We start from the raw sequence: 22,670 nt of genomic DNA, 5'->3' as shown, positions 1-22,670 counted from the left end.
TGCCGCAGCAATCGTAATCTTGCGGCAAGCGACATGGACATGGATCACATGACGCTGCCCACCAAATGTCAAAAGTGTAAACAAAACTACATAGTGGCGGAGAGAGAGAGTGAATGTGGTGGTGGTTCATGGACAAGCGACTGATAGAGGTCTGTGGAGCAAGTCTTGCGACCGCTGGGTGTACAAAATGGTAACAAGGAACAAGGCAAGCGCCGCTACACAAGTATCAGAAACAGAAGATGGAAACAAGGTCCTTCTGTGCGGCGTCAGTTAAACGCTGCGGGAAAACAAACTCACCTGGACGAGCACAAACGACTGCCCGTCAAAGTAGGCCTCCTTTATCGAGGCCTGGTCACAAACCAGAACAGACTGCCCTTCACAGTACGGCAGCGCCTGAGGCCGCGTGACCATCAGGTCTGGTATCGGCAGGCTAGCCGAGTTGCGGGCGATTGGATACGGGGTTGTGATGACATTGGGACTGAAGGTCGGGGTATCGGGACAGGCGTTCGAGGTTGGCAACCCGCGAGTGGATCCACGGGAGCAGCCGACCCGGCGATTCCCCGTCGGAATCACCAGCATTGGGGTGTGGTGAACCTTGCACTCTGGCGCACACTTGCGACGCAGAGGCTCGAATTCCGGACCGCTGAGGAGGTGGAAGCGAGGAAAGTACAAACCACCAGCGTACGACTTGACCAGAAAGTTGGAATGCCGGATCTTCTTGCTCCTCATGTCTTCAGAACGGATAGCCATGGGCGGTGGGTGGCTGTAGATGTTGAACGACTCGATGTCGATAGCTCGTGGACCATAGGTTGCCGTGGCGATCATCCAGGTGGACTGCATGTCCGCAAAACTCTGCCAATCACCCTGGAGGTCGGGTACTATGTCCTTCAAGGGCCGAACAGGTGGGCAGAGGAGCTGAGCAAACTTCTTTGCCTGCACTTGCATCCCACCACAGTTCTCGATGGCGTCGAGGAGGCGGGTGAAGGGGCGGTCCCCGCCATGCCCCTTGCGGTTTGAAAAGAAACCCTTGTCCTCCAGCGACTTGCAGAAGTTGATGATGCTGGTAAAGAGTTTGAGAGGGTATCGGAACTCGATTTCGTGGTAGAAGTCGAGTCTCCAGGTCTCGCCATTGGCTCTGGATTCCTTGAACGAATTTTGATGGGTCTTCACCATGAGACAAAGAAGATCGTCAAACGCCTTGCTGATACCTTCAGTGCCGTCAGGTTTAGACTGGTCTAGCTGCTCGCGCCACTGACGCAGCGCGCTCTCGACTGCCATCCTACGAGTGCTCATGGGCACGCGATCAATAAAGAGGGAAGCATTTATCCTTCCACGGAGAGCGGGGCGCGGCTGCGGTGATGATGGCCCTCCCCCGTGCGGGTAGAGCGCATATGAAACCATGCTCCCGAGATATCCCAATGACAGTGGTGGGTTGATGCAGACAGTTCCAGAGACAGTGTTGAGCACCTCACCGGCCTGGTCCCTTGTTGTCATGTTGTCCGAGATTGGAGGGAGCTCGAGAGCCACGATTCCATTGGAAGATGTGGCGAAGCTCTCACACACGGTCCACGTTCCAGGAGGGTGGGCGAGAGTTACTGATGCACCTTGCCCTCCAATGGGGCGTTGGAGTTGGGAGACGTTTAGGGCGTGGCCGAGGTTGGGGCTTATGCGGACCAGCACCAGACTGGGGCTGAGGACAGCGATATCCGGAGAGGTCTTCGGAGCGCCTTCCGGACGGTGCACGTACGTGTCATGCTCTTCGTCAGACAGCGGGCGGACGTTGAGAAGCACAATGTGCTTGGCGCTGAAGAAGTCGAAGTCGATGGTGCGAGTGAGACTTGGCTCGATTCCGAAGGCCTGGGGTGTCAGCTGAGCTATAGTAGCGCTAACATACTGTAACGCAGTGGCCGTGAATCCAGTTGAAGACGATGAGTGGTCCAGTTGTGCACGATCTTGACCCTTCGCTCTTGATGAGAAGGCCAACGAGGCCACCCGGGCCGGGTTTCAGAGTGTAGGAGACGTCCCACTCGCCCATGTGGTACGGCATGATGAATTCGAGAAAGGGCAGTTTGGCCTCGGGGTGCTGCTCCAGGGGCGTTGGCGAGACGGCTTTGGGTTTGTTCTTGACACGGTCGAGGCCAAACGGGCGGAGCTGGAAGAAATAGATGCGGTGTGCTCGGCCTGTCTCGAGCGGAGTGTTCCTCTTGCTGGCGTAGGGCACAAAGGCTCTGCGGAATCAGCAGTGTGCGGTAACCACCAACTCACGGCTGTGCCGCAATGATCACAATGTTGTCTTGCGGGTATATGGCCAGCGCAGCAAACTTGTCCGACCACTCAAACTCCCAGGTCCACATGCGCTGCTGGTCAACCGCTCCCTTGGGGCGAGGAGGAAGGTAGATGTCTTGAAGCGGAATCATGTCGTCGGCAGGGGACGAAAGCTTGACATCGTCTTGGTTCTTCAGGTACGTCCTCCTCACCTCGTGGGCCAGAGGGAGGGCCCACAGCGTCCAGCCAGTTCCAGCTTTAGTCCTGGTAGCCATGTACCCGTCGCGCACATCGAGAACCTCCCCCTCGGGGTGCACACAGCGCGTGAGCACGGGCGCCCCGACTTGGAGTGACTCCTCGCGCCTGGAGCTCTCGATGCAGGCGAGCGGGCGGATATCGAGGGGCCGGTTGGGCAGGTCGCCATCGAGCGAGTAACGGAACAGTGGGACGCTGAATGTCATGTTTTCGCAGACGCTGAGGAAGAAGGGGTCGTTGTGCATGTAGTCGCGGAGGTTGCAGCAGACCTGATGGGTCAGATTGTTGCACGTTCATTGAGTCACCCAACCCACCGAGAACAGCGACGGCAGGTCGTTGATCGATGCGAGGAGAATGTGCTTGAGGACTGGCCGAAGCGACGGATCAGTAAAGACGCGTTGAGCTGAGGTGCGCATGGCTGGTCATTGAGGTGAGAGGGAGTCAATGGGTGGGGGATGTGAGGAGAAGATGAGTTGAGGCAATGAGTGGTTTCGATGTGACGACTAGAGTCGCAGTCAAAGGGTCGAGTGCTGAACAATAGGAGGAATGGAGAGAAGCACGGCGAGGATGAATGTCGACAAGAGAGAATGCAAGATGATCAAGTTGGATGAAGAAGATGACCAAGGAAGATGATGCGAGACGAACAAGACGTTGTGTGTGTGTGTGGGTGTGTCGCCGGGGTCGACTTGATACCGGTCACCGGCGACCGGACGCCGCTCGTCTGTGCGTAGACCCACCACTTGGCACCAGCAATCAATCTTCTCTCTGTCTCTCCTTTCTCATACATCCATATACACCATCTAGCACCCTACGCCTCGGCTTGCTCAAGAATCTCGACGATCCGGCCCTGCCCCTTCGTCCTGGCATGCTGCAGCGCAGTGACACCGTCGTTATCGCCGATAGAGGTCTTGGCGCCGGCCTCTAGCAAGATTCGCACAATCTGGGCGTACTTGTCACTCCCGTCGCCGAGAATGACAGCCTCGAGCAGTGCCGTCCAGCCGAGGTTGTTGACATGGTTGACGTTGATGCCCGTGGTCACCACGCGGCGGACATAGTCGACGTGCCCGCGCTCCGAGGCGGGGATGACGCTCACCCCGCCGTACCGGTTGCGCAGGGTGAGGTCTGGCTTGGGGTTGGCTGTGAGGAGCACCTCGAGCATGGGCACGGATCCCGTCACGCCCGTGACGAGCCATGCCGACTGGAGGATCGTGTCCTGCGCGTTCGGGTCCGCGCCCGCGGCCACGAGCGCTTTGGCTGCGCCGACGTGGTCCCCGAGCGACGCAAGGAGCAAGGGCGTGCGCTGCGACGAGTCGCGCGTCTCGACGTCGGCGCCGGCTGACAGCGCGCGCGCGATTTCGTCTACGCTGCCGGACGCGGCGGCTTTGAGGAGCTGTGCATTGGCGCTGGACATTGTGGAGGAGGTGGGTGACGTCGAGTGCCTTGTCGCGTGTCACCCACCACCTCGCAGTCGTTTTAAGGTGAGTCTGCCCGGGATGCGGATTTCCTTGCACGCCTAGTGCCAGTCTAATTCGGCATGCGGTGGCATGCTGGAAAGGCTCGGCAGGAGCGCCGAACTCTTGCACCATGTGGCCAGCGTTGGCTTCGTGCTTGGCCTTTGTCCGCTCTGCTGACCGTTCTCGGCTTGCTTAAGCGTGCAGATTAAGTACTGACATCCGCAGAGGCGGTCCGAGGTCTCGTGACCTTGTTTTCTGCGTTCGTGCTTTGTTGTCGACTGGCGATAGGAGCGGCTGGTGGCACCATTAAGCGGGGCCTGGCACTCAAGTCGACTTTGAAAATATTTGCGATAATGGGGCGAAATGACGTGCTAGGCAAAACGGCGGCTTGGGCCCCTCGACTCTCCCGAGTCCAAGGTTCGGTTCGGATACCTTGTTAGAATGGCCGGCCGGACGGCCGAGTCGACAATCCAAATCGACTGACTATTGACTGACGCAGGCTGATTGCTAGCATTCCTGGTCTTGCTTGGAATCGTAAAACCCCTAGGCTCCGTCTGGAATTCTGCGACACTCCAACCTCATCATACCGATTTAACAACTCATCTCACTATCACACACACAGTATCTTGATCAGAACGCCGACACTGATCACAATGACGGCGGAGACGTCGAGTGAGTCGTTCGACGACGGCGGAACCATTGCTGATATCCCAGACGGCAACAACACGAACAGCTATGCCAGCTTGATCGACCAGGAGGTCGCAGTGCTCCCGACCTTCGCTTTCGAGTCGGGTGCGGTACTCTCGGACGTGCCCGTCGCATACAAGACATGGGGCAAGCTTAATGCCGCGCGCGACAACTGCATGGTCATCTGCCATGCACTCACTGGCAGCGCCGACGTCGAGGACTGGTGAGTGTGGTGCGGTGCGTTGCGATGGAGTGGCGACGCTGCACAATGGCGAGATCCACCCACCGTCAACACCGCTTGCTGCGCAACGGGGACACCAGACCATCTGTGGCATGGATCGATCTAACATTCCAAATAGGTGGGGACCCCTTCTTGGACCCAACCGAGCCTTCGACCCCACGCGCTTCTTCATCTTCTGCGGCAATGTCATCGGCTCTCCGTACGGCACCGTGTCGAGCGTGACCATCAACCCGGCGACTGGGCGGCCCTATGGCCCCGAGATGCCAGGCAGCACAGCCAAGGACGACGTGCGGTATGTGGGAACGGGCACGGTCGTGTGATGGATCGCCTAGCTGACGTGAACAGATTGCACTACCAGGTGCTCAAGCAGCTGGGCGTCGAGTCGGTCGCCGCAGTTATCGGCGGATCGATGGGCGGCATGACCACGCTCGAGTGGCCATTGAACACGCCCGCCGGGTTTGTCAAGGCGATCGTGCCCCTTGCCACGTCGGCTAGACATTCGGCATGGTGCATCTCGTGGGGCGAGGCGCAACGCCAGTCCATCTACTCGGACCCCGACTACAAGGACGGGTACTACTACGACAACCACGGCGAGGTCGACATGTCGGCGCAGCCCACGCGCGGTCTCGCAGCAGCGCGCATGGCGGCGTTGTTGACGTACCGTAGCCGAGACTCGTTCGAGTCTCGCTTCGGAAGGAAGCAGGGCAACGGAAGGCGAGGCAGCAAGATCCCGCACGGCGGCGTGCGTGTCATGGGCGGATCGGAGACGACCAACCCTTCCGACCCGTCGACTGCTGAGCTTGACCGCTCGTCAGCGTGGATGCAGCACAACGATGGCCACCGCTCGTTCCCCAACACGGCGCACCGCGACAGCCGTGCGCCCTCGCCGACCAAGGAGGACGGCACGCCCTTGACGCCGCAGAGCCTGTCACCGTCTTTGGCGCACCACGCCGTGAACGGCAACGGCGACGTCGCACCCCTTACATCACTCGACTTGGGAATCCCGAGCGGCAAGCCAAAGCTTGGCACTGGTGCCGGTGACCGGGGCGAGACCAAGATCTTCAACGCTCAGAGCTACCTGCGCTACCAGGGCGACAAGGTTTGTGCTAATTTCGGGGTTGCGGAAGGGCCGACACTGACGCCTTGGCAGTTCACATCGCGCTTCGACGCCAACTGCTACATCCACATTACGCGCAAGCTCGACACGCACGACCTGTCGCATCCGTCCGTGTTCCCCGGTGGCGCGTCGCACTCGTTGCCGGCCGTGGTCGGCGACGACGACCACGAGATCGAGCAGGCGCTGTACAACGCCCTGTCGCACGAGCCGCCCGCGCTGGTCATTGGCATCGAGTCGGACGGTCTGTTCCAGCCGTCGGAGCAGCGCGAGCTCGCTGCGCACATCCCCGACGCCGAGCTGGTCATCATCCCGAGCTCGGACGGGCACGACGGCTTCCTGCTCGAGTTTGAGGCCATCAACGGCTGGGTCGACGGGTGGCTGCGGCGCAAGGTGCCGTCGTTCTACGGCGAGCGCGTCATCAGCCTCGACGAGTGGAACAAGGAGGAAGAGGAGGGCTTTGCCGTCAAGAAGGAGTCGGTGTTTGGCGAGGCCGAGGCGGATGTGACCCGGTGGTAGTGGGTGACATCGAAGAGAACAAGAGGAAATAGGCTCAGCCGAGCCACTGTAATCATTGCGGTCCAACCCGAGCCGCTGTAAGCATCGCATTGCGGTCCAACCCGCCGAGAAACGACGTCACATTGCAACATCTACAACACGCGGCACGGATACAGTAGATAGGGAGGTAGTTTGTGTCTTTTTTGTCGTCACATGAAACCAAAGGGCGTATCGCCATGTATTAGAAAGAGTTACCGGTGCACGCTGTGGACGCTTTCGGATGTCCAGTCGGACGCGCTGTCGTCAAACTCTCGCTTGGAATCGGTGTTGACAGACGGCGTGGTGGGGTTGAACAGGTCGGCCTGGTGCGTGGGCTCAGCCTTGACATAGAGGGACGGCGACGAGCCGCCCGACGAGCGCCCGCTAGCGGGGCGGTCGATATGGCCGGGCACGAGTTTGAAGTCGTCGCCCGCCTGCGCTGGCCTCAAGTCGTCCGCGTTGAGGGTGGGCACGAATTCATGCTGCACCGGGGCCTTGGACTCGCCCGAGAGCGCCTTGAGCGCGTTGCTAATCGCTGCCTCCTTCTTCGCGTCGTAGCTCGAGCGCTTGTCAAGCGAGCGAGACACGACAGGGTAGTCCTCGAACGCTGCGGGCCGGTGCGCGTAGCTGCCCAGCCCGATACGCGCAAACGTCTCGTCTGTCCACGTGCGGAAGCCGGCGGCGACGGTGGCCAGCGTCACGGCGTCGGCGGTCGAGTCGACGAGGTGGAGGTAGAGCCTGTGCGCGAGGAAGAGGGCGAGGAGGATGGACAGGGCGACGAAGGACACGATGCCCGTGAAGATTATGACGGGGAGGACGAACGCGGCTGGGGTCAGGGGCTGGCGCGGGGGCTACTCACCGCCGAGGAAGACGGTGCCGAGGATGAGGAAGAGGAGGATGAGCGCGGCCGCGGCGGTTAGGAAGATGGTCGAGGCGGCCACGAATCCGCTGGGCGTGTGAGCTCGCTCTAGCCGGGCAGACATAGCCGGCAAAGCGACTCACACAAAGCAGAGCACGGGGACGAAGCTGAGCGCGGCGAAGATGGCGAGGAACGTCTACCGTCAGCGAGCCCATGCGCGAACGCACAAAGACGACGGGGTTGGACTCTGCGAACCCCTTGGCCGCCTCCGCGGCCGGCGTGAGCGCCTTCTGGATCCTGCTGTCAGCGAGCCCCTGCCCCAGACCCACTTGTCAGACTGCTCGCGCACGCGGCGCGAGAGGTCGTCGAGCGCCGCCTGCGCCGCGCGCTCGCTGGCGCCCATGGCTGGGCCGTGCGCGTGGCTGTGGTGCGGGAGGTGGGCGCGCGCCGCGGCGGCGTGCGTCGAGGGCGCGGATGAGTAGCTCGACGGCAGCTTGCGGTGCTGGTGATGCGTGCTGGCGGAGTAGGCCACGGGCGGCATCGCGAGCAGAGGGAGAGTGGATGAGCGTTGCGTTGAGTTGCTCGGACTTGACGCGTCTGGTTTCTGGCTGCTCGCCGCGCCGCCGCCCACCGCGCTTGGCGGGAGCAGATAGTGTGACGATGTTCACATGGGCCAGGGTGGGGGCCGGCGGGGCAGCAACGCATGTCGCCACTGACGCCGCGCCGCCTACCAACACATTTCTTGTGCCTCGATCTCGTCTTTGTGCGAGCGAGTGAAACAATCTCGATGCATGCATACCCCGTCACCGCCAGCTCACATCGTGACAGTCACGCCCACCACCGCCGCCCACAGCGCGCCCACGCACAGACCACCACTTCGTGATACACGTCACGACCAGCCTCCCTCCCCCACCTACGCGTCGAAGTCGCACTCCATGCACCCACACCCGCGCCACGCAAAAGACGAAGCCTAGTATGGGGCTCGAACCCATGACATTTTGATGTCTTTCACGTAGTAAGAGTCAAACTATCTACCGACTGATATAACCAGGCATGCTGGAATTGGCGATTTGCCAAGTGGCAGCTCGTCTAAGAGCGGCGAAGGGGGCAAATTTTCGGTGGCAGCAAAGGTGGAGGCTGTCCGCTCCTCACCCACCGCGGCCTGGGTATGCCATTTCTCCGCCGGCGTGCGTCCACGGGCCGGGGGGGACTCCGTGAGGGCGCCGAACGGCGTAAGTGATCCCCCTCTGACGTTCGGACCAGCCTGCTCATGCATGCCGCGCAGGAGGGGCGCGGACGGCCAGGTGCGACCCACGTCCTCTCCTCCGCCCAGCCCCGTCGGCGCGCGCCTCGCACCCGAATCTTCGCCCCTCCGCTGCGCAGCTGTTGAGCGCCACGCGCAGCGCACCCGTCGCACGGCGCACCCCTCGCACCCCCTGGCTGCCCTTCAACGCGCGCAGACGACCCAACCACGCGCGCCTGGTTATATCAGTCGGTAGATAGTTTGACTCTTACCCCCGCGCTAGGATATCAAAATGTCATGGGTTCGAGCCCCATACTAGGCTAGTGTTTTGCGTGCGTGCGCGCATGCATGTTCTTTTGGACGTCGTGTTGCCAGGAGTGTTGGGGGAGGGGAGGAAAGAAGGTGTGGGGGAGGGGAGGAAGGGAGTTGGGCCGTCGGACTGGAGGAGGGCGAGACCGCCAACCAACTCGTCTACATCTGCTCTTGCCTCCCAAAAAGCTAGCCTAGTATGGGGCTCGAACCCATGACATTTTGATGTCTTAGTAGTAAGAGTCAAACTATCTACCGACTGATATAACCAGGCCACGCAAATTTTGCCCCCGGGGGTGTTATGAGCGGGTGAGTGTGGCGCCACGGTGCGGCCCCCTTACTGGGTCTCAAGCCTCCAGCTCGCTCGTGCATACGTGCGTGTGTGCGGCAGTCGACATGGCTCTCGTCCGTGATATGGGCTCGACCGGCGGTGTTCCGGACCATTGGCCCAACTTGAGGCGAGACTGACGCCTGGGAGGTTGTCCGAGCTGCGACCGCGTCGCACCCGCCGCCGCCAACGCGCTCCCCATCCCAGTAGCTGGCATTACACACCACGCCGCCGCGCACGCCGATGCATTCGACACTGTACGAATCTGCACGACCCGCTCACGCGCGCAGGCCAGCCTTCTCGCCCTGGGGGACAGCCTCCGCCTGCTCGCCCGCCTTCCTCTCGGCACCGCCCTTGGCAACCGCCTCGCCCATGCCAATCTCGCCGAGCTGGTCGTCGTCGAGGCTCTGCTGGTCGCCGAGGCGGGGGTTGGCGAGCCCCCAGGCCAGGACCGCCAGCAGCGCCGTGACGCACATCCCCGCGATACAGATGCTGCGCTGGACGTCGCGGTACGCGCCCTCGACGGCGTGGCGCTCGGGCGTGCCGACGGGGTACTTCTTGATCCAGGCCACGGGGTTGCCGTACACGTCTTTCGCGAGCGCGGTCGCGTTGGCAATGTTGGCGTCTTCGAGCCCCTGGCGCAGGGCGTTGGGCATCGTGTTGGTCCAGATGGCGCCTGACATCGAGTTGCCGAGCGCGGCGCCGACCTGGAAGCTGCGAGGTTAGGGGGAGCGGGAACGGGACTCACCAGGCAGTGTAGAGCGCCGTGACGATGGCAACGTGCTCGTGCTTGACGACCGACTGCACGGCCGCCTGGGTCGGGAAGTAGACCATACCGCCTGGAATTGGTGAGCTCGTGCCAGTCGCGCCGTACCCACCTGCAATGCCTAGGACGACCTCGGCGCCAATCACGCCCGCAACCTCGGCGTCAGAGTGCCCGCCACGGTAGCGGTACAGCAGGCCGTAGGCGAGCACAAAGATGAGGCCGCCGGCACAGACAAAGGGCTTGAGGCGGCGGACGCGGTGGACGACAAAGCCGATGAAGAGGCCAAACGTCGTCTGGGTGAACGAGTAGATGTTCTGGATGCGGGTCGCCGACTCGACCGAACTGGGGTCAGCCTGCCCCGGCCACAGCCACTCACCGGCCAAAGGACACGAGCAGCGTAAAGTAGAGGTACGAGCCCTGGGACGTGCTTGCCATGGCGCAGAGGCAGCCGATCGCGAGGCCGCACAGCACGTGGCGGTGCTTGAGGAGGCTGAAGGGGATGATGGGGTGGCGCGCGCCGCGCCACTGCCACACGATGAAGGCGGGGAGGCAGAGCACGACGCCCACGACGAGGGGGACGATCTGGCGCGGCTGCTTCCAGCGCGCCTTGTTCCCGCCGCCAAACGTGAGCGGGAGGAGGGTGAGGGCCAGCGACGCGGCGAGCAGGAGGAGGCCGACGACGTCGGCCTGCCAGAACAGCTCGCGCCAGCCCGCGGCGGAGCGCAGCACCGTCCGCACGGGCGGCACGCCCTCGAGCCGGCCCTGCGCCTGCGCGCGCCGCTTGCCCGCCCACAGCACGGCGAGGAGGGGCACGGTGAGCACGGGGACCGTGATGGCCGGAATGCCGAAGCCCCAGTTCCACGACAGGTTGGCGAGCACCTTTTGCGCGATCGTGCCGCCGACCCAGGCGTTGATGGTGAGGTGGAGGGAGCTGGGGTCAGGGGTGTCCGGCTGTAGACTCACGGGACGAAGGAGAAGAGCAGGCGCGAGCGCGTCGACGTCGAGTCGGCGATGAGCACGAAGAAGATGACTGGGGTCAGCGTGGCCCGACTCGCGACCCACTCTGCTGCCCGGCAAACGCGAGCGTGTAGAAGACGAACCCGCCCGTGTAGTTGGGGAAGCTGTCGGCCGTCGCCTGGAGGATGCACCCGATAGCGTAGAAGAGGGTCGCGACGCAGACGACGAACGAGCGGCCGGCAAAGTCGGAGAGCTTGGCGAAGACCGGCTGCGAGGCGGCCGCGATGACGGCGCGGATCACGCCGAGGGAGGACGTTTGCGCCGCCGCGTTCCAGCTGCTGACCGCTGCGGCCTGGTACGGCGTGCGCGACATCGAGTCGAGGCCGCGCGCGTCTGTGGTCAGCTCCGCCCGCGCACGCAACGCAACGCACAGGCAACGAAGAAGAGGCTCGCGAAGAGCAGCCAGCGGTCCCAGCGCGAGAAGGCCGCGACGGTCGCCGCGATCACGCGCACGCCGTACGAGCGGGTGTCGGGGGCGGCGGCGGGCGCGACCTCGCCCTCGTGGTCGGGGTAGAGTTGTTTTTCAGCCATGATGATGGGTGGGGAGGGGGCGGGTGGTGCAGGCCCCCGACTTTTAGCTTGGGCTCGTCACGCGCTGTGCTGGCTCCCGGGTATCGGAGCCAGGCTTCGGGCCCGCAGCCGTCCACTGTGACCCAAGGCCCAGGTGCGCGCCGAGATGTGCGACTGGCAAATTCGGCCGACTCGCGTATCAGATTACTCGCGCCAAGCGGCCCCGCCGGCGCCGGGTCTTGGCGTGCTGCCGCTGTTCCGCTGTGCCGCGTAGGTGCCCCGGGTCGCTAGCACGCTCGCATCTATTGTTCTCTGGCCAGGCTGGGCTGGGCGAGATCTGCTGTGGCCGGCTGCGTCGAGTTATCTGATAGGTGTGCCGGTATGCGTAGCAGTGTCTCAGCGCCACGCCACGGACACGGGCGCGGCCGGGTCGGGTGTCGGGGCAGATCCATGCCTCGGCTTGCCGAGGCGACATCCATCCTCATCCACTCGTGGCACGTGGCGGGGGATGTGCTGCGCGATATGCGATATGCACCCCCGGCCCGGCCCACTCGCGGCGACACTCGGATGCACGCCGCGCACGCCGCATGCACAGCATAGCACAGCGCTGCGTCACACACGGCGAGTTGACGCCGAAGCCGACGGTGCCGAGCCGGCGCCCTGGACACGTGGGCCGCGGAGGCCGGTGCACCGCCTGCGTCTGCGGCATAAATATCGACGACCGACGATCCGACGACTGATGCGCCCAGCAACAACAACAGCAACGACAACAACCCACCCCAACCCAACCCAACCCAACCCCCCCCCCCCATGCTCGAAATCCCAGTCATAGGCGGCATGCACCGCCGCCGCCGGGCGCGCAGGCGCGCACACGCCGCGGCGGTGGTCACGGCCATCGGGTCGCTCCTGCCGTCGTCTTCTTCCACCTCGGCGTCGTCCTCGACCCCGTCGCCGACCGAGGCGCCAGCCCCTTCGTCGCGCAGCACCAGCACCAGCAATGGCAACAGCAGCACCACCACGCAGCCACGCGAGTTCGCGTACGCGACCTACCACGGCGCGGGGTACGACGGCACGTACGGCTCGGCGCTTCCCCGCGGCCGGCAGGCCGGCCCGTCCACCTCCCCCGCGTACGCTGAGCCTGCGTCCAGCAGCAAGGCGCCCTACCAGCCCGACGAGGCCGCACCGCCCAGCTACGACGACGTCGTCCCCCGCACGCACGCCGACCCCGCCGCATGCGCGCGCGACGGGCACGACGCGCACAAGTCCGACAAGGGCATCGTCTGCCGCCGCTGCGGCGAGCAGGTGTAACCACCCCAGCACCCCCATAGACACATAGAGCAACCCGTTGCACCTGTTGTACCCGCAATGTACCATCTTGACCGCATGCTATCTAGTCTACAACACCCCCTCCCCCCTAGCTCATGTCGAACCCAGCCCCACTGTTGATCGCCTGCAGCAGCTTGGTCCGCAGCACCCGCTCGTTCTTGTAGTCGGGCAGCTTGAGCAGGTTGGCGCACGACGACGCAGTCGGCAGCCGCTCAACGTCCGCCCCGCCGTTGCGGATCGCAAACCCGGGGTTGAGGTACCCAAAGCCCAGCAGCGGCGGGCGCGAGCAGCCCGTCACAAACCGCAGCAGCGAGCGCCGCTCCTCCTGCGTGAACCCCGCGACCACCTTCCAGAACAGCTGCGGCGTGTACCCGTCCTCGTATCCCGTCACCTGCGCATGCTGGCGCAGGTCGGTCAGGTCGATTGGCGTCTCCTCGCCGCCGAGCAGCTGAGCCAGCTCCTGCTGGTCAAACATGCGGAGCCAGGTCGGGTCGATAATGTCCGACAGGCCCGAGAAGAACGCCCGGCTCTGCTGCGCAATCTGCTTGTCCAGCTTGTACCGGCACACCAGCTGGATGTACTCGTGCCGGTTGGCAGCCGTCACAACAATGTCTGAACCGCCGGGGACAAGGTCGATGCTCTTGGCCACGCCAAAGTCGTCCTCGGTGATGGTAAAGTTGAGCGACAGTTCCTCCGGGTCAGGGTAATTCTTGAGCACGACGAGGCCGCGGTACAGCTCGCGGTCGAGGGACGCAAGGTCGTCGAGGTACGACTGGCGGCCGAGCCACTTGGCCACTGAGGGTTAGTATGACATCCACAAACCAACCCACAGAAGAAGCCAGCAAACGTCACATCGACGAGGATGTCCTCGTACAGCGCCTTGCCAAGGACGCGGCCAATCTGGCGTTAGCCCCGCCCCACACCACACACTCACAAAGCCGTACCACTGCAGCTGATGCGACTCGGTCGAGTACGAGTGGGGGTTGGGATACAGCTCGTTGTTGTAGTTTGCGAGCCACAGCCCACGCTCCGTGTCGAATGCCTCCTTGGACATCTCGGTCAAGAACTCCTTGAACAGGCCTCCTCCGTCGATACCAGCTTCCTCCTGGCCCCACTTGTCCACAAAGCTGATCTCAATCGTGCCCTTGAGAGCCGGGCCTAGTCGGTTGAGCTGCCGGAACCCGTCCTCGGCGAGGTTGGTTCGTCGAATGGTGGCTCGGTGTCTCGTCCGTCGGTCGTAGCGAGAAATACCCAACCGCTCTTGGTCGGCACGGACAAACTCGCGGAAGACCTGCAGTCGGGTGTTGAAGGGGACGGCCATGGGGAGGTTGTTCAGGAGGCCGAGGCGGGGCGAACTGAATGCGAGTTGGCGACGAGACAGGTGCCGTGTGCGGAAGCGCGGTCCGTCGTGGTGCTCCTCGGACTCGCCGCTGAGCTCGTGGTCTTCGTCCTTGACAGCCTGGACAAAGCCCTGAAGATCAGTCTGCATGACCCAGAAGTTGTCTGGCGCAAACTTGTGGCGTGCACTGGGGCGTTAGCGCTGACACGTACAGCACACTTACTTCCTCTCGGCGACACGAGTGACCGCTCGGGTGAACAACGACCGCACCTCCTCTGTGCCGCTGACGCTGGAAGGGACCTCAGCCACACCGTTCATGTAGCCCCAGAACGCGAGGTCGCGCCATATCGTCGACAGGTCGAGGACCTCGTCGAGCGAGAGGGGGTTGCTCTGCTGGGCGAAGAACTCGTCGTCGGGAGTGAGAAGGAGGTAGTGCGAGTAGAGGTGGGATAGAAGCAGCAGAACGGACGTGTTCGGGTCTGCATTGTGTGAGCTCTCGTCAAAATAGTTGGCAACTCACTTTCTTGCCAGTTGTCCCATGCTTTCCGTGAGCTGCTCCACTTGCCGCGCACACCTTCGCGCCACAGCTGCTTGACCGACGCGCGCCCACGCTTCCCCTCGAGCAGGGCATCCAGCGTGCCCTCCCATCGTGTCGAACCCCTGAAAGCCTTGAGGATGCCGAGAGCAAAGTCGGCAAAGTCGCCCAGCACGCCGGCAGCCGACGAGTTGAGGACAAACGAGGCCACTGTGGAGAGCTGGTCGGTAGATGTGAGCAGGAGCAACTTGGTGCTGACGTTGGCCGCGAGTGGCGGGCGCTGGACCTTGCGGCTGTCACTCGTCTCGTCGTCACTGTCGATGGCTTCGGCCGCGCGAGCAAGCGCGCGCGTCTTGGCACCATTGGTCCCAGTCGCGCTGGCACGCTCGACCCACTGTCCCCAGCCCTCGGCCAGCGTCCCAATGACAGTGCCGACGACCTTCATCCAGTCCTTCATCCCCTGTGTCCCGTTTCTTGCCAGCAATCCGCCGGTGATTCCAAACGTAGCGAGGTTGGCCAGGAAGTGGGTGCGCCCCAGCTCGCTCGACAGCCCGTTTTGCGTCAAGATCGCCGGAGTCGCCGCAGCTGCTGGAAGGAGCGCCGAGAATAGTGCGAGATGCGTGGTGAGGTATGGGACCGAGGCGATGGGGATCGACGACGCGAGCGACGGCACGGCAAGGAGCACATTGACGAGTGGTGGAACCAAGGGCGAGTCTGTCGTCACCGGAAGGATCGCCGGGGTCAACAGGCGCACGAGGGGCTGCAGCGACGCGTGCTTCTTCTTCGGCAGCTTGCAAGTCAGCGGCGGTCGCGGGAACACACTTACACTCGCGGCCACGAGGTTCTGCAGCACGGCAACGGCAGTCTCAACCCAGTGCTGCGACGCGAGCACGCTGACAAACGCCGCGCGCTGAGCGTCTGGCACTGCGCCCCACGCCGTAGGTTCCAACAAGGCGTCGAGCGACGAGAGGAGATGCGCCGCGAGCTGCGTCCTGCGCCGTCAGCCGCGCCGTGCCCCAAAACTCACCTAGGGCTGGCGCTGACGAAGCCCAGTATCCTCGCGCACACGAGCGCCAGGACGAGCAGGTACTCTGGGTCGGCGAGGCCCTCCGCGAACGCCGACTTCCCCGCGTCTGTCGTCAGCACAGCCAGCACTGGCACCCACCATTGAGCTGGCGCGCAGCCGTAGTCCACGCCTCGAGGATCTTGCCCACACGGTCGCGCGTCGCCGGGCGATCCTGGGCGAGGAGGACGACGAGCGCGCGCGCGCCGCGCTCGACCGAGGGAAAGTGGCCGCTCTCGAACGCGTCGAGCAGCTCGTTCTGCACGCGCGCGGCGGCGCTGCGCCCCCGCCACAGGCTCTGGATCACGGTCGCGGCCGCCTCGCGCTGCCGCGCCTCTTCGCGCGCGGCGCGCTCGGCGCGGATCGAGCTCAGCAGCGCTGAGGAGGACGAAGACGAGTGCGTGGAGAGATTGACGGGGGCATGCCTGCCGCTGCCGTCTGGGTTCCACATTGTGTGTATGCTGGGTCAAGAATGGTGGTGTGGTGGAATGGTCGAGTGATTGTGGGTTGGACGACTGAACTGGCACTGTCGCGGTCGACTATCGCGGTTACGTCAGGTTTGACCAAGTGCGTGGCAAACTCTACAGACACAACCCTGGCCCACGCAACGAACGCCGACGCAGGCGTTTGTATCCATGCAAACGACTCTGCATCGCCGCGTCCATGCAAACACAGTGCACAAAGCAGCATCACGTCGCACGTATTCACATCTGCATAAGCTCGAATTGAGCAACAGTGATACAAGGAATGCTGTAAAGCTTGTCCAAATTGGACAGCGGATGGATTGTTTGATGCAAGGGGGGAGGGGATGATATTGTATTGATGCTACCAATGAAACAGAAACCGAGCTTTGACCCGAACGCGACTGTTCTTTCTATTCACACGCGAGTTGCGCGAGATAATCAGGGAGAGAGAGGAGGCGAAACGGGGCGCGAGCCCGCGACCGAGTTGCCCTGCGAGTTGAGGCGCGAGAGGACGGTGGGGCGGACCTCGGGCGTCGACTGGATGATGCGCAGCTTCTCCGAGGGGGGGATGGAGAAAGTGTAGGGGTTGGACACCATGGCGACGGGCTGGTAGACGGGCTTGTGCTTCTCAATGTTCTCGACCTCGGACAGGATCGACTTGACCGAGACGGACGAGGCCGACGAGACACCCGACTCGAGCGAAGCCGACGAGAGGTTGCGGCGGAGGCCCTCGAGCTTGAGGTGCTCGACCTCCATGCCGCCGTCGAGGATGCCGACGCGCATCATGGCGAGTAGGTTGTGGGCGGCGTTCGAGTGGTCGTAGACACCGCCGAAGAAGGCAGTGGTGGCGTCAGTGCCGATCGACTTCTTGATAAGGTGGGCACCTCCGGGGTGGTCCTCGATGAAGGAAGAAACGTCGTGGATGAAACCGTGGATGGCGACGAGAGAGCGCTCCTTGGCCTCGGCCTTGAAGTCCTCCCACGAGATGACGGGCAGGTCGTTGGAGTGGACGGGCCACTTGATCTCCTGCGACTGCTCCTGGAGAACCTGGAGCTTCATGGTGTACTGGCCCTTCTTGATCTCGTTGTCGGGGAACTTCTTGAGGTGCGAGGCAAGGCCAAACTTGGACATGGTCCAGATGAACCACTTGGTGGGGTCGTACTGGTACCACTTGATGGCGTTGCGGAAGTCCATGGGGAACTGGTGGTGGAAGTTGTGGTAGCCCTCGCCGACAGTGACAAGCGCCGTGATGAAGTGGTCCTTGGGGGTGTGCTTGTTGTCGAAGGGGGTCTCACCGAGCCAGTGGGCGAGCGAGTTGACGCAGAAGGTCGAGTGGTGGACAAAGACGAGGCGGGCGGCGCCGGCAAAGTAGAAGCCGCCAGCCCAGTCACCCCAGCCGAGGCCGGCAACGACGGTGGGGAAGACGAGACCCATGAGGACCATGAGGATCACGTAGTTGTTGTGCTGCCAGCGGACGACGGGGCTCTTGTTCAGGTCCGAGATGTCGGCGACGCCAATCTTGCCGCGGGGCTTGACGAGCATCCATCCCATGTGGGCCCACCAGAAGCCCTCGTGGGCCGAGTAGGGGTCGAGCTTGGTGTCGGTGTAGCGGTGGTGGGCGCGGTGGCCGCGGGACCACCACTTGATCGAGCCCTGGACCGAGCCGGCGCCGGCGAGGGCGAGGGCGACCTGGAGGGGCTTGGACGCGTTGTACGAGCGGTGGGCCCAGAGACGGTGGTAGCCGGCGGTGATGCCGAGACCGGTGATGAAGTAGTAGACGACGCTGCGGGGGGTGGTTAGCAAGTGCCACATTCCGCTAAAGTCCGCGCTACTCACGACCAGGCAAACGTCTTCCAGAGCAGAGGCGTCTTTGTGAGGCCGTAAATCGCAAGCGCGGGAGGGATCGTGAGCGCCAGCGTCGAGATCCACTGAATGTTGGAAAGGAGGTTGGACCAGGTGATGGGGGGGAGACGCTGCTGGTTCTGCACCGTCTTGGTCACGTAGTTGTCGGGCGTCTGGAAGTCGTCGGCCTCGGGGTCAATCTCGTTGACGGCGACCTTGGCCGGGGGCGTCTTGGTAGCGGCGGACATTGTGTGCAGGCGTTGTTCGTGAGAAATGACGTCTGGCTTGGGTTTTTTTAACGGGCTGTGGCAGCTCCGAGCGGTGCGCGCTCCGAGGGTGGCGGGGCGGCGGTGGGTGGCGGCGAGGTGTTCGGCGCTGGGGGGAGAGAGGGGGAAAGGGTCGAGCGGTGGCGAGGAAGAGCCAAGCGAATGCAAGAGTCTAAAAGAGTGACCTGTGGTGACGAGCGAGTCCCGTGGTGTGGTATGGAGCTTTTAACAGTCGTTGCGAGTGGCTGCCCACGCAAGGTCCATAGTGATCCATGGTGATGTGCCATCTCGACTTTTGGGGAAGTTGACTCAGGGCCGGGCAATCGGCTCCATCGGGGCTTCGCGGAATCTACCTGCAGCGATACACTCGTCTTCATCATACCTTGGATGCTATGATGCACGGAGGCGTCAACGCACATGCATGCGGGCGCTGCACGTGGTGCGCGTCAAGGAGCTGCGATAGACAAAAGGTGTTTGGTGCTGGCTGGCTGGGAATCCAGTCGCATCGGAGCAGCGGCGCCAAGTCGCTGATTATCTCCGCGCCGTCATGCTGATAGTGAGCGACGAGTGGTGGGGCAGATTCCCCACTCTTGTCACTGCGGCGGCCGCCGTGCGAGGGACAGCGGTGTGCAGCGGACGGCGATGCAAAAGCTGTTGCTCGTGCATGCTTCTGTGTCCCACGCAAGAGCAACGGTGGTGGTGGGCAGCATCCGCTTTGCATTGCATCGCATCGCTCGCGACTTTGCTCTAGGCACGGTGACTACATGCATCATGTTAATTGGGGGTGAGGCGTCGATGACTGTTACCGTACCGTGACCGTACTAGCCGAGTGGCGACGGGCGTGGCGGCGTGCGGCGTATTACATACAGTGGGCGGCTGTTGGACTTGCCACAGTCTACCAAGTGGGGCCCAGACGCATCTTATCTTGGAACATGCAATGGGCGGGCGCGTGCTGGCTGGCTGGCTGCTAAACGACGGCCCGCGGCCCAAGGCCGAGCAACGTGGTCGCTGGCTACCACCCAGTGCCCGCCCAGTGGCCCGCCCAGTGGCCGCCCACGCCCAGCCAGCCCAGCGCGGGTATAGTCCATTTGGATTTGATCCCGCCCCACAATAATTAGCGTCGTTTGCCCATACCCTCGGCACACGTCTACCGGCGCCCGCCCAGCTCCCAGTCGGCGGTCTGCCTCCGCAGGACGCCGCGGGCTTCGCGCCTCCCCCGCACCAACGCCACCCATGGGTCAGCCATGGGCGTGACCGTGCACCGTGGCTTGGAATTACGTAAAGGGCTAAGGGCGTGGACGGTTTAAAGAATTACACACGTGAGAGGCGCGTGAATGACGCATGGAGATCACGTGTTGCCACGTGCTACAGTTAACCAGCCCACCTGGATAACAGCCCCGGCTCAGCCGAGTTTTGCGCGTCTGCATTCCCGCGGATTGTCGCCTTGTTGCCTTGTCTGACCGCCGGCGAACAGAGCGGCTATCAAACCCGCCACGTGTGGCCGGCGGCAAGTGACGGCGGCCTGGCAGTAGCGGGTGGATCCTGCCGGCTTGCCGCAGCTCGCTGGAGGAATGTGCCATCCATCATGACTGTATCAGTTGCAGTCAGCCGGTCCAGCGCTTGTCGCGAATGGCTGCAGCCCCAGCCGGCGGCTACGGCGTGTGGTGGCCCGTCCCCGTGCGCATTAGCTTTTCCCGCGGATCTCTAATCCATTTACGCCCCTCGAGTTGTATTAGTCTTCAAGTTGACTTGGCGGCGGCCGTTGGATGTCGGTTAAGGAGACTCCGCTCCGGTTACAAAGCGGCCCTTCCCTCGTCTTCCCCCATTTCCTAGCACAACCGGGCCGTTGTTTCCAGCTAGCTCGCGAGTGGAGTACCCCACAGTGCAGCAGCTGCCCGCCGCGCCGCGCCGGTCCATCCGGCTACAACATGTCTCCACGCTGACAACTGATGCACACGAAACCGACCGAGATTCAGCGACATCCATATATACGCTCCCTTTCATCTCACCGACATCTTCCCCACATCCCCCCACCCACTCATAAACAACAATCATGTCTGACCCTCGTTTCGAAACCTACTTTGGTGCTGGCACCTGGAACCTCGTGAGTATATCCCGCGGCTGGGCTCGACGCCGCTGGTTGGGGGGTGGGGCACGCCGTCGCTACCACTACCGTGACCACTCCCACCCCTCCACCGGCGTCGCCTCCGAACGCCGCCCGAGGAACATTCCACACCCGTCTAACACGCCCAGATCAAGCCCCACGTCTCCCCCAAGGGCGAGGAGCTCCTCTCCAAGGCCATCACCTTTGTCGAGGAGGACTGCATCCCCGCCGAGGCCGTCTGGCACCAGCAGCTCCCCGCCCACGGCCCCGAGCGATGGGCCAGCATCCCCCCCATCCTCGAGACGCTCAAGACCAAGGCCAAGGCCCTTGGCCTCTGGAACCTCTGGCTCTCGGGCGGCGAGTTCCAGCACCTCGCCCGCGGCTCGGGCGCCGGTATCACCAACCTTGAGGTGAGTACGGCCGACAGGCCGGGAGGACAGCACTGACCAGCCCCAGTACGCCCTCATTGCTGAGATCTCGGGCTACTCGCCCCACCTCGCCCCCCAGGCCATGAACTGCTCGGCCCCCGACACTGGCAACATGGGTACGTAGCTACTTTGTCCGACCCGAGTTTACCGGACTGACCGTGCGCGCAGAGGTCATTGCTCGCTTCGGCTCGGACAGGCAGAAGGACAAGTTCCTCCACGGCCTCGTCGACGGCAAGATCCGCTCGGCCTTCGCCATGACCGAGTACGGCATTGCCTCGTCGGACGCCTCCAACCTCCGCAACACGACTGCCGTTCGCAAGGGCAACAAGCTCATCCTCAACGGCCACAAGTGGGTGAGTAAACCAGCCAGAGGCACATGACCGACCGAGCCGGGCTAACCCTACCTAGTGGATCTCCGGTGCCGGTGACCCCCGCTGCGCTGTCCACATTGTCGTCGCCGTTACCGACCCCAACAACGCCGACAAGTACAAGCGCCACTCGATCTTCATTGTCGACACCAAGCTCCCCGGTGTCGAGGTTGTCCGCCCCATGACCATCATGGGCTACGACGACGCCCCCGAGGGCCACTGCGAGGTCATCTACAACAACGTCGAGCTCGACCTCGACGACGTTGCCGGCGGCCAGCAGAACCTCGGCCGCGGCTTTGAGATGCTCCAGGCCCGTCTTGGCCCCGGTCGTCTCCACCACTGCATGCGCACCATCGGCATTGCCCAGCGCTCGCTCGACCTGCTCCTCCTCCGCGTCTCCAACCCCCAGCGCAAGACGTTCGGCAAGGTGCTCGCCGAGCACGGCACCATCCTCCAGGACATTGCCGTCTCGCGCGCCGGCATCGACCAGGGCCGTCTCATCACCCTCGCCGCCGCCCGTCAGATCGACTTGTACAAGGCCAAGGGCGCCCTCAAGGACATTGGTGTCGCCAAGTACACTGTCCCCGCTATGGCCCTCGACGTCATTGACAAGGCCATGCAGGTGCACGGTGCCGAGGGTATCTCGCAGGACACTCCTCTTGCCTCGTTCTGGGCCGGTGTCCGCACCCTCCGCTACGCCGACGGCCCCGACGCTGTCCACCAGCAGCAGGTCGCCCGCGTCGAGCTCAAGAAGCGTCTCCCCATCCTCCAGCAGCGCCAGGAGACGATCCGCCAGAAGCAGAAGGCTCTCGGTGTCGGCCGCGGCACTGACCACGCCCGTCTCTAAGTGTACGAGGTGGCATTATCGGTAGCAAATTAAAATCAGCAAGGGAGTGCGATTCTGTATGGGCATGTGTACAGGGTTGTGATGGCATGCAGCAGTTGTCTCGGCGGCGGGTGCGGGGGATAGGAGCGGGATAGGGGCGAGGGGTGAGATGCCGCCGGAGGGAGCGAGGGCGTGTCCCATGTGGTTGCGAGAGAGCGGACGTACGTATCGGTAGTGGCGGAAATCAGACGCATCGACAAGCGCGACAAGATTGCCGAGCCGACTAGTGGCACAATCTGCCGCGTTCGTTTCACCATGTCTGAGCAGATTACGGGTTCGCCCTGAGCCACTCGGCTGGTGCAGGAGGCAGAGACATACATACACACCGAGATAAGCATGGCGGCTGGGGACTGCGCGGTTGGTAAGCAAGCGTGACGTGAGGGAGCAGGAGGGATGTGGCGGATGACGGAGAGCTTTGACCACGTGCCGAGATCGTCGCACCGACCACCTTCGTCCCACCACCA

At 63.0% G+C, this 22,670-nt stretch overlaps 9 protein-coding genes and 3 non-coding genes across 12 annotated transcripts; 4 read left to right on the top strand and 8 right to left on the bottom strand.

The window, feature by feature from the left end:
* Window positions 1-226: 226 nt before the first annotated feature.
* Q8F55_002439 (uncharacterized protein) lies at window positions 227-2,936 on the bottom strand (the record flags this gene model as incomplete). The annotated part of the gene is made up of 5 exons (XM_069351036.1): window positions 227-256; window positions 298-1,857; window positions 1,895-2,228; window positions 2,266-2,789; window positions 2,835-2,936. The coding sequence occupies 5 exons, from the start codon at window positions 2,934-2,936 to the stop codon at window positions 227-229; spliced, it is 2,550 nt and encodes an 849-aa protein (XP_069211422.1).
* A 392-nt stretch (window positions 2,937-3,328) lies between these two features.
* Window positions 3,329-3,931, bottom strand: Q8F55_002438 (uncharacterized protein; the record flags this gene model as incomplete). Its single annotated transcript, XM_069351035.1, has 1 exon — window positions 3,329-3,931. One exon carries the CDS (start codon window positions 3,929-3,931, stop codon window positions 3,329-3,331), a length of 603 nt encoding a protein of 200 aa, XP_069211421.1.
* A 696-nt stretch (window positions 3,932-4,627) lies between these two features.
* On the top strand, window positions 4,628-6,535 carry MET2 (L-homoserine-O-acetyltransferase; the record flags this gene model as incomplete). The annotated part of the gene is made up of 5 exons (XM_069351034.1): window positions 4,628-4,646; window positions 4,689-4,884; window positions 5,021-5,194; window positions 5,248-6,001; window positions 6,053-6,535. 5 exons carry the CDS (start codon window positions 4,628-4,630, stop codon window positions 6,533-6,535), a joined length of 1,626 nt encoding a protein of 541 aa, XP_069211420.1.
* A 230-nt stretch (window positions 6,536-6,765) lies between these two features.
* Q8F55_002436 (uncharacterized protein) lies at window positions 6,766-7,953 on the bottom strand (the record flags this gene model as incomplete). Its single annotated transcript, XM_069351033.1, has 5 exons — window positions 6,766-7,379; window positions 7,413-7,501; window positions 7,556-7,608; window positions 7,640-7,709; window positions 7,742-7,953. 5 exons carry the CDS (start codon window positions 7,951-7,953, stop codon window positions 6,766-6,768), a joined length of 1,038 nt encoding a protein of 345 aa, XP_069211419.1.
* A 426-nt stretch (window positions 7,954-8,379) lies between these two features.
* Window positions 8,380-8,465, bottom strand: Q8F55_002435. The gene has a single exon. It is a non-coding gene; the product is annotated as a tRNA-Lys (tRNA).
* Window positions 8,466-8,889: 424 nt separating this feature from the next.
* Window positions 8,890-8,977, top strand: Q8F55_002434. The gene has a single exon. It is a non-coding gene; the product is annotated as a tRNA-Lys (tRNA).
* A 178-nt stretch (window positions 8,978-9,155) lies between these two features.
* Q8F55_002433 lies at window positions 9,156-9,238 on the bottom strand. Its single transcript has one exon. It is a non-coding gene; the product is annotated as a tRNA-Lys (tRNA).
* A 332-nt stretch (window positions 9,239-9,570) lies between these two features.
* Window positions 9,571-11,606, bottom strand: Q8F55_002432 (uncharacterized protein; the record flags this gene model as incomplete). The annotated part of the gene is made up of 7 exons (XM_069351032.1): window positions 9,571-10,006; window positions 10,041-10,131; window positions 10,171-10,400; window positions 10,435-10,989; window positions 11,022-11,088; window positions 11,121-11,408; window positions 11,447-11,606. The coding sequence occupies 7 exons, from the start codon at window positions 11,604-11,606 to the stop codon at window positions 9,571-9,573; spliced, it is 1,827 nt and encodes a 608-aa protein (XP_069211418.1).
* A 789-nt stretch (window positions 11,607-12,395) lies between these two features.
* Q8F55_002431 (uncharacterized protein) lies at window positions 12,396-12,893 on the top strand (the record flags this gene model as incomplete). Its single annotated transcript, XM_069351031.1, has 1 exon — window positions 12,396-12,893. The coding sequence occupies one exon, from the start codon at window positions 12,396-12,398 to the stop codon at window positions 12,891-12,893; it is 498 nt and encodes a 165-aa protein (XP_069211417.1).
* Window positions 12,894-12,999: 106 nt separating this feature from the next.
* On the bottom strand, window positions 13,000-16,299 carry HUL5 (ubiquitin-protein ligase (E3); the record flags this gene model as incomplete). Its single annotated transcript, XM_069351030.1, has 8 exons — window positions 13,000-13,706; window positions 13,742-13,811; window positions 13,846-14,437; window positions 14,474-14,729; window positions 14,771-15,575; window positions 15,612-15,777; window positions 15,813-15,918; window positions 15,951-16,299. 8 exons carry the CDS (start codon window positions 16,297-16,299, stop codon window positions 13,000-13,002), a joined length of 3,051 nt encoding a protein of 1,016 aa, XP_069211416.1.
* Window positions 16,300-16,750: 451 nt separating this feature from the next.
* Window positions 16,751-18,402, bottom strand: OLE1_1 (stearoyl-CoA 9-desaturase; the record flags this gene model as incomplete). Its single annotated transcript, XM_069351029.1, has 2 exons — window positions 16,751-18,095; window positions 18,149-18,402. The coding sequence occupies 2 exons, from the start codon at window positions 18,400-18,402 to the stop codon at window positions 16,751-16,753; spliced, it is 1,599 nt and encodes a 532-aa protein (XP_069211415.1).
* Window positions 18,403-20,473: 2,071 nt separating this feature from the next.
* Window positions 20,474-22,167, top strand: Q8F55_002428 (uncharacterized protein; the record flags this gene model as incomplete). The annotated part of the gene is made up of 5 exons (XM_069351028.1): window positions 20,474-20,524; window positions 20,674-20,934; window positions 20,981-21,068; window positions 21,121-21,305; window positions 21,361-22,167. The coding sequence occupies 5 exons, from the start codon at window positions 20,474-20,476 to the stop codon at window positions 22,165-22,167; spliced, it is 1,392 nt and encodes a 463-aa protein (XP_069211414.1).
* Between the last annotated feature and the right edge of the window lie 503 nt (window positions 22,168-22,670).

Source organism: Vanrija albida, assembly GCF_041260175.1.
Source record: "Vanrija albida strain AlHP1 chromosome Unknown contig_2, whole genome shotgun sequence".
In the NCBI taxonomy this organism is placed as follows: Eukaryota; Fungi; Basidiomycota; class Tremellomycetes; order Trichosporonales; family Trichosporonaceae; genus Vanrija; species Vanrija albida.
This window is presented reverse-complemented; position numbering and strand designations above follow the sequence as displayed.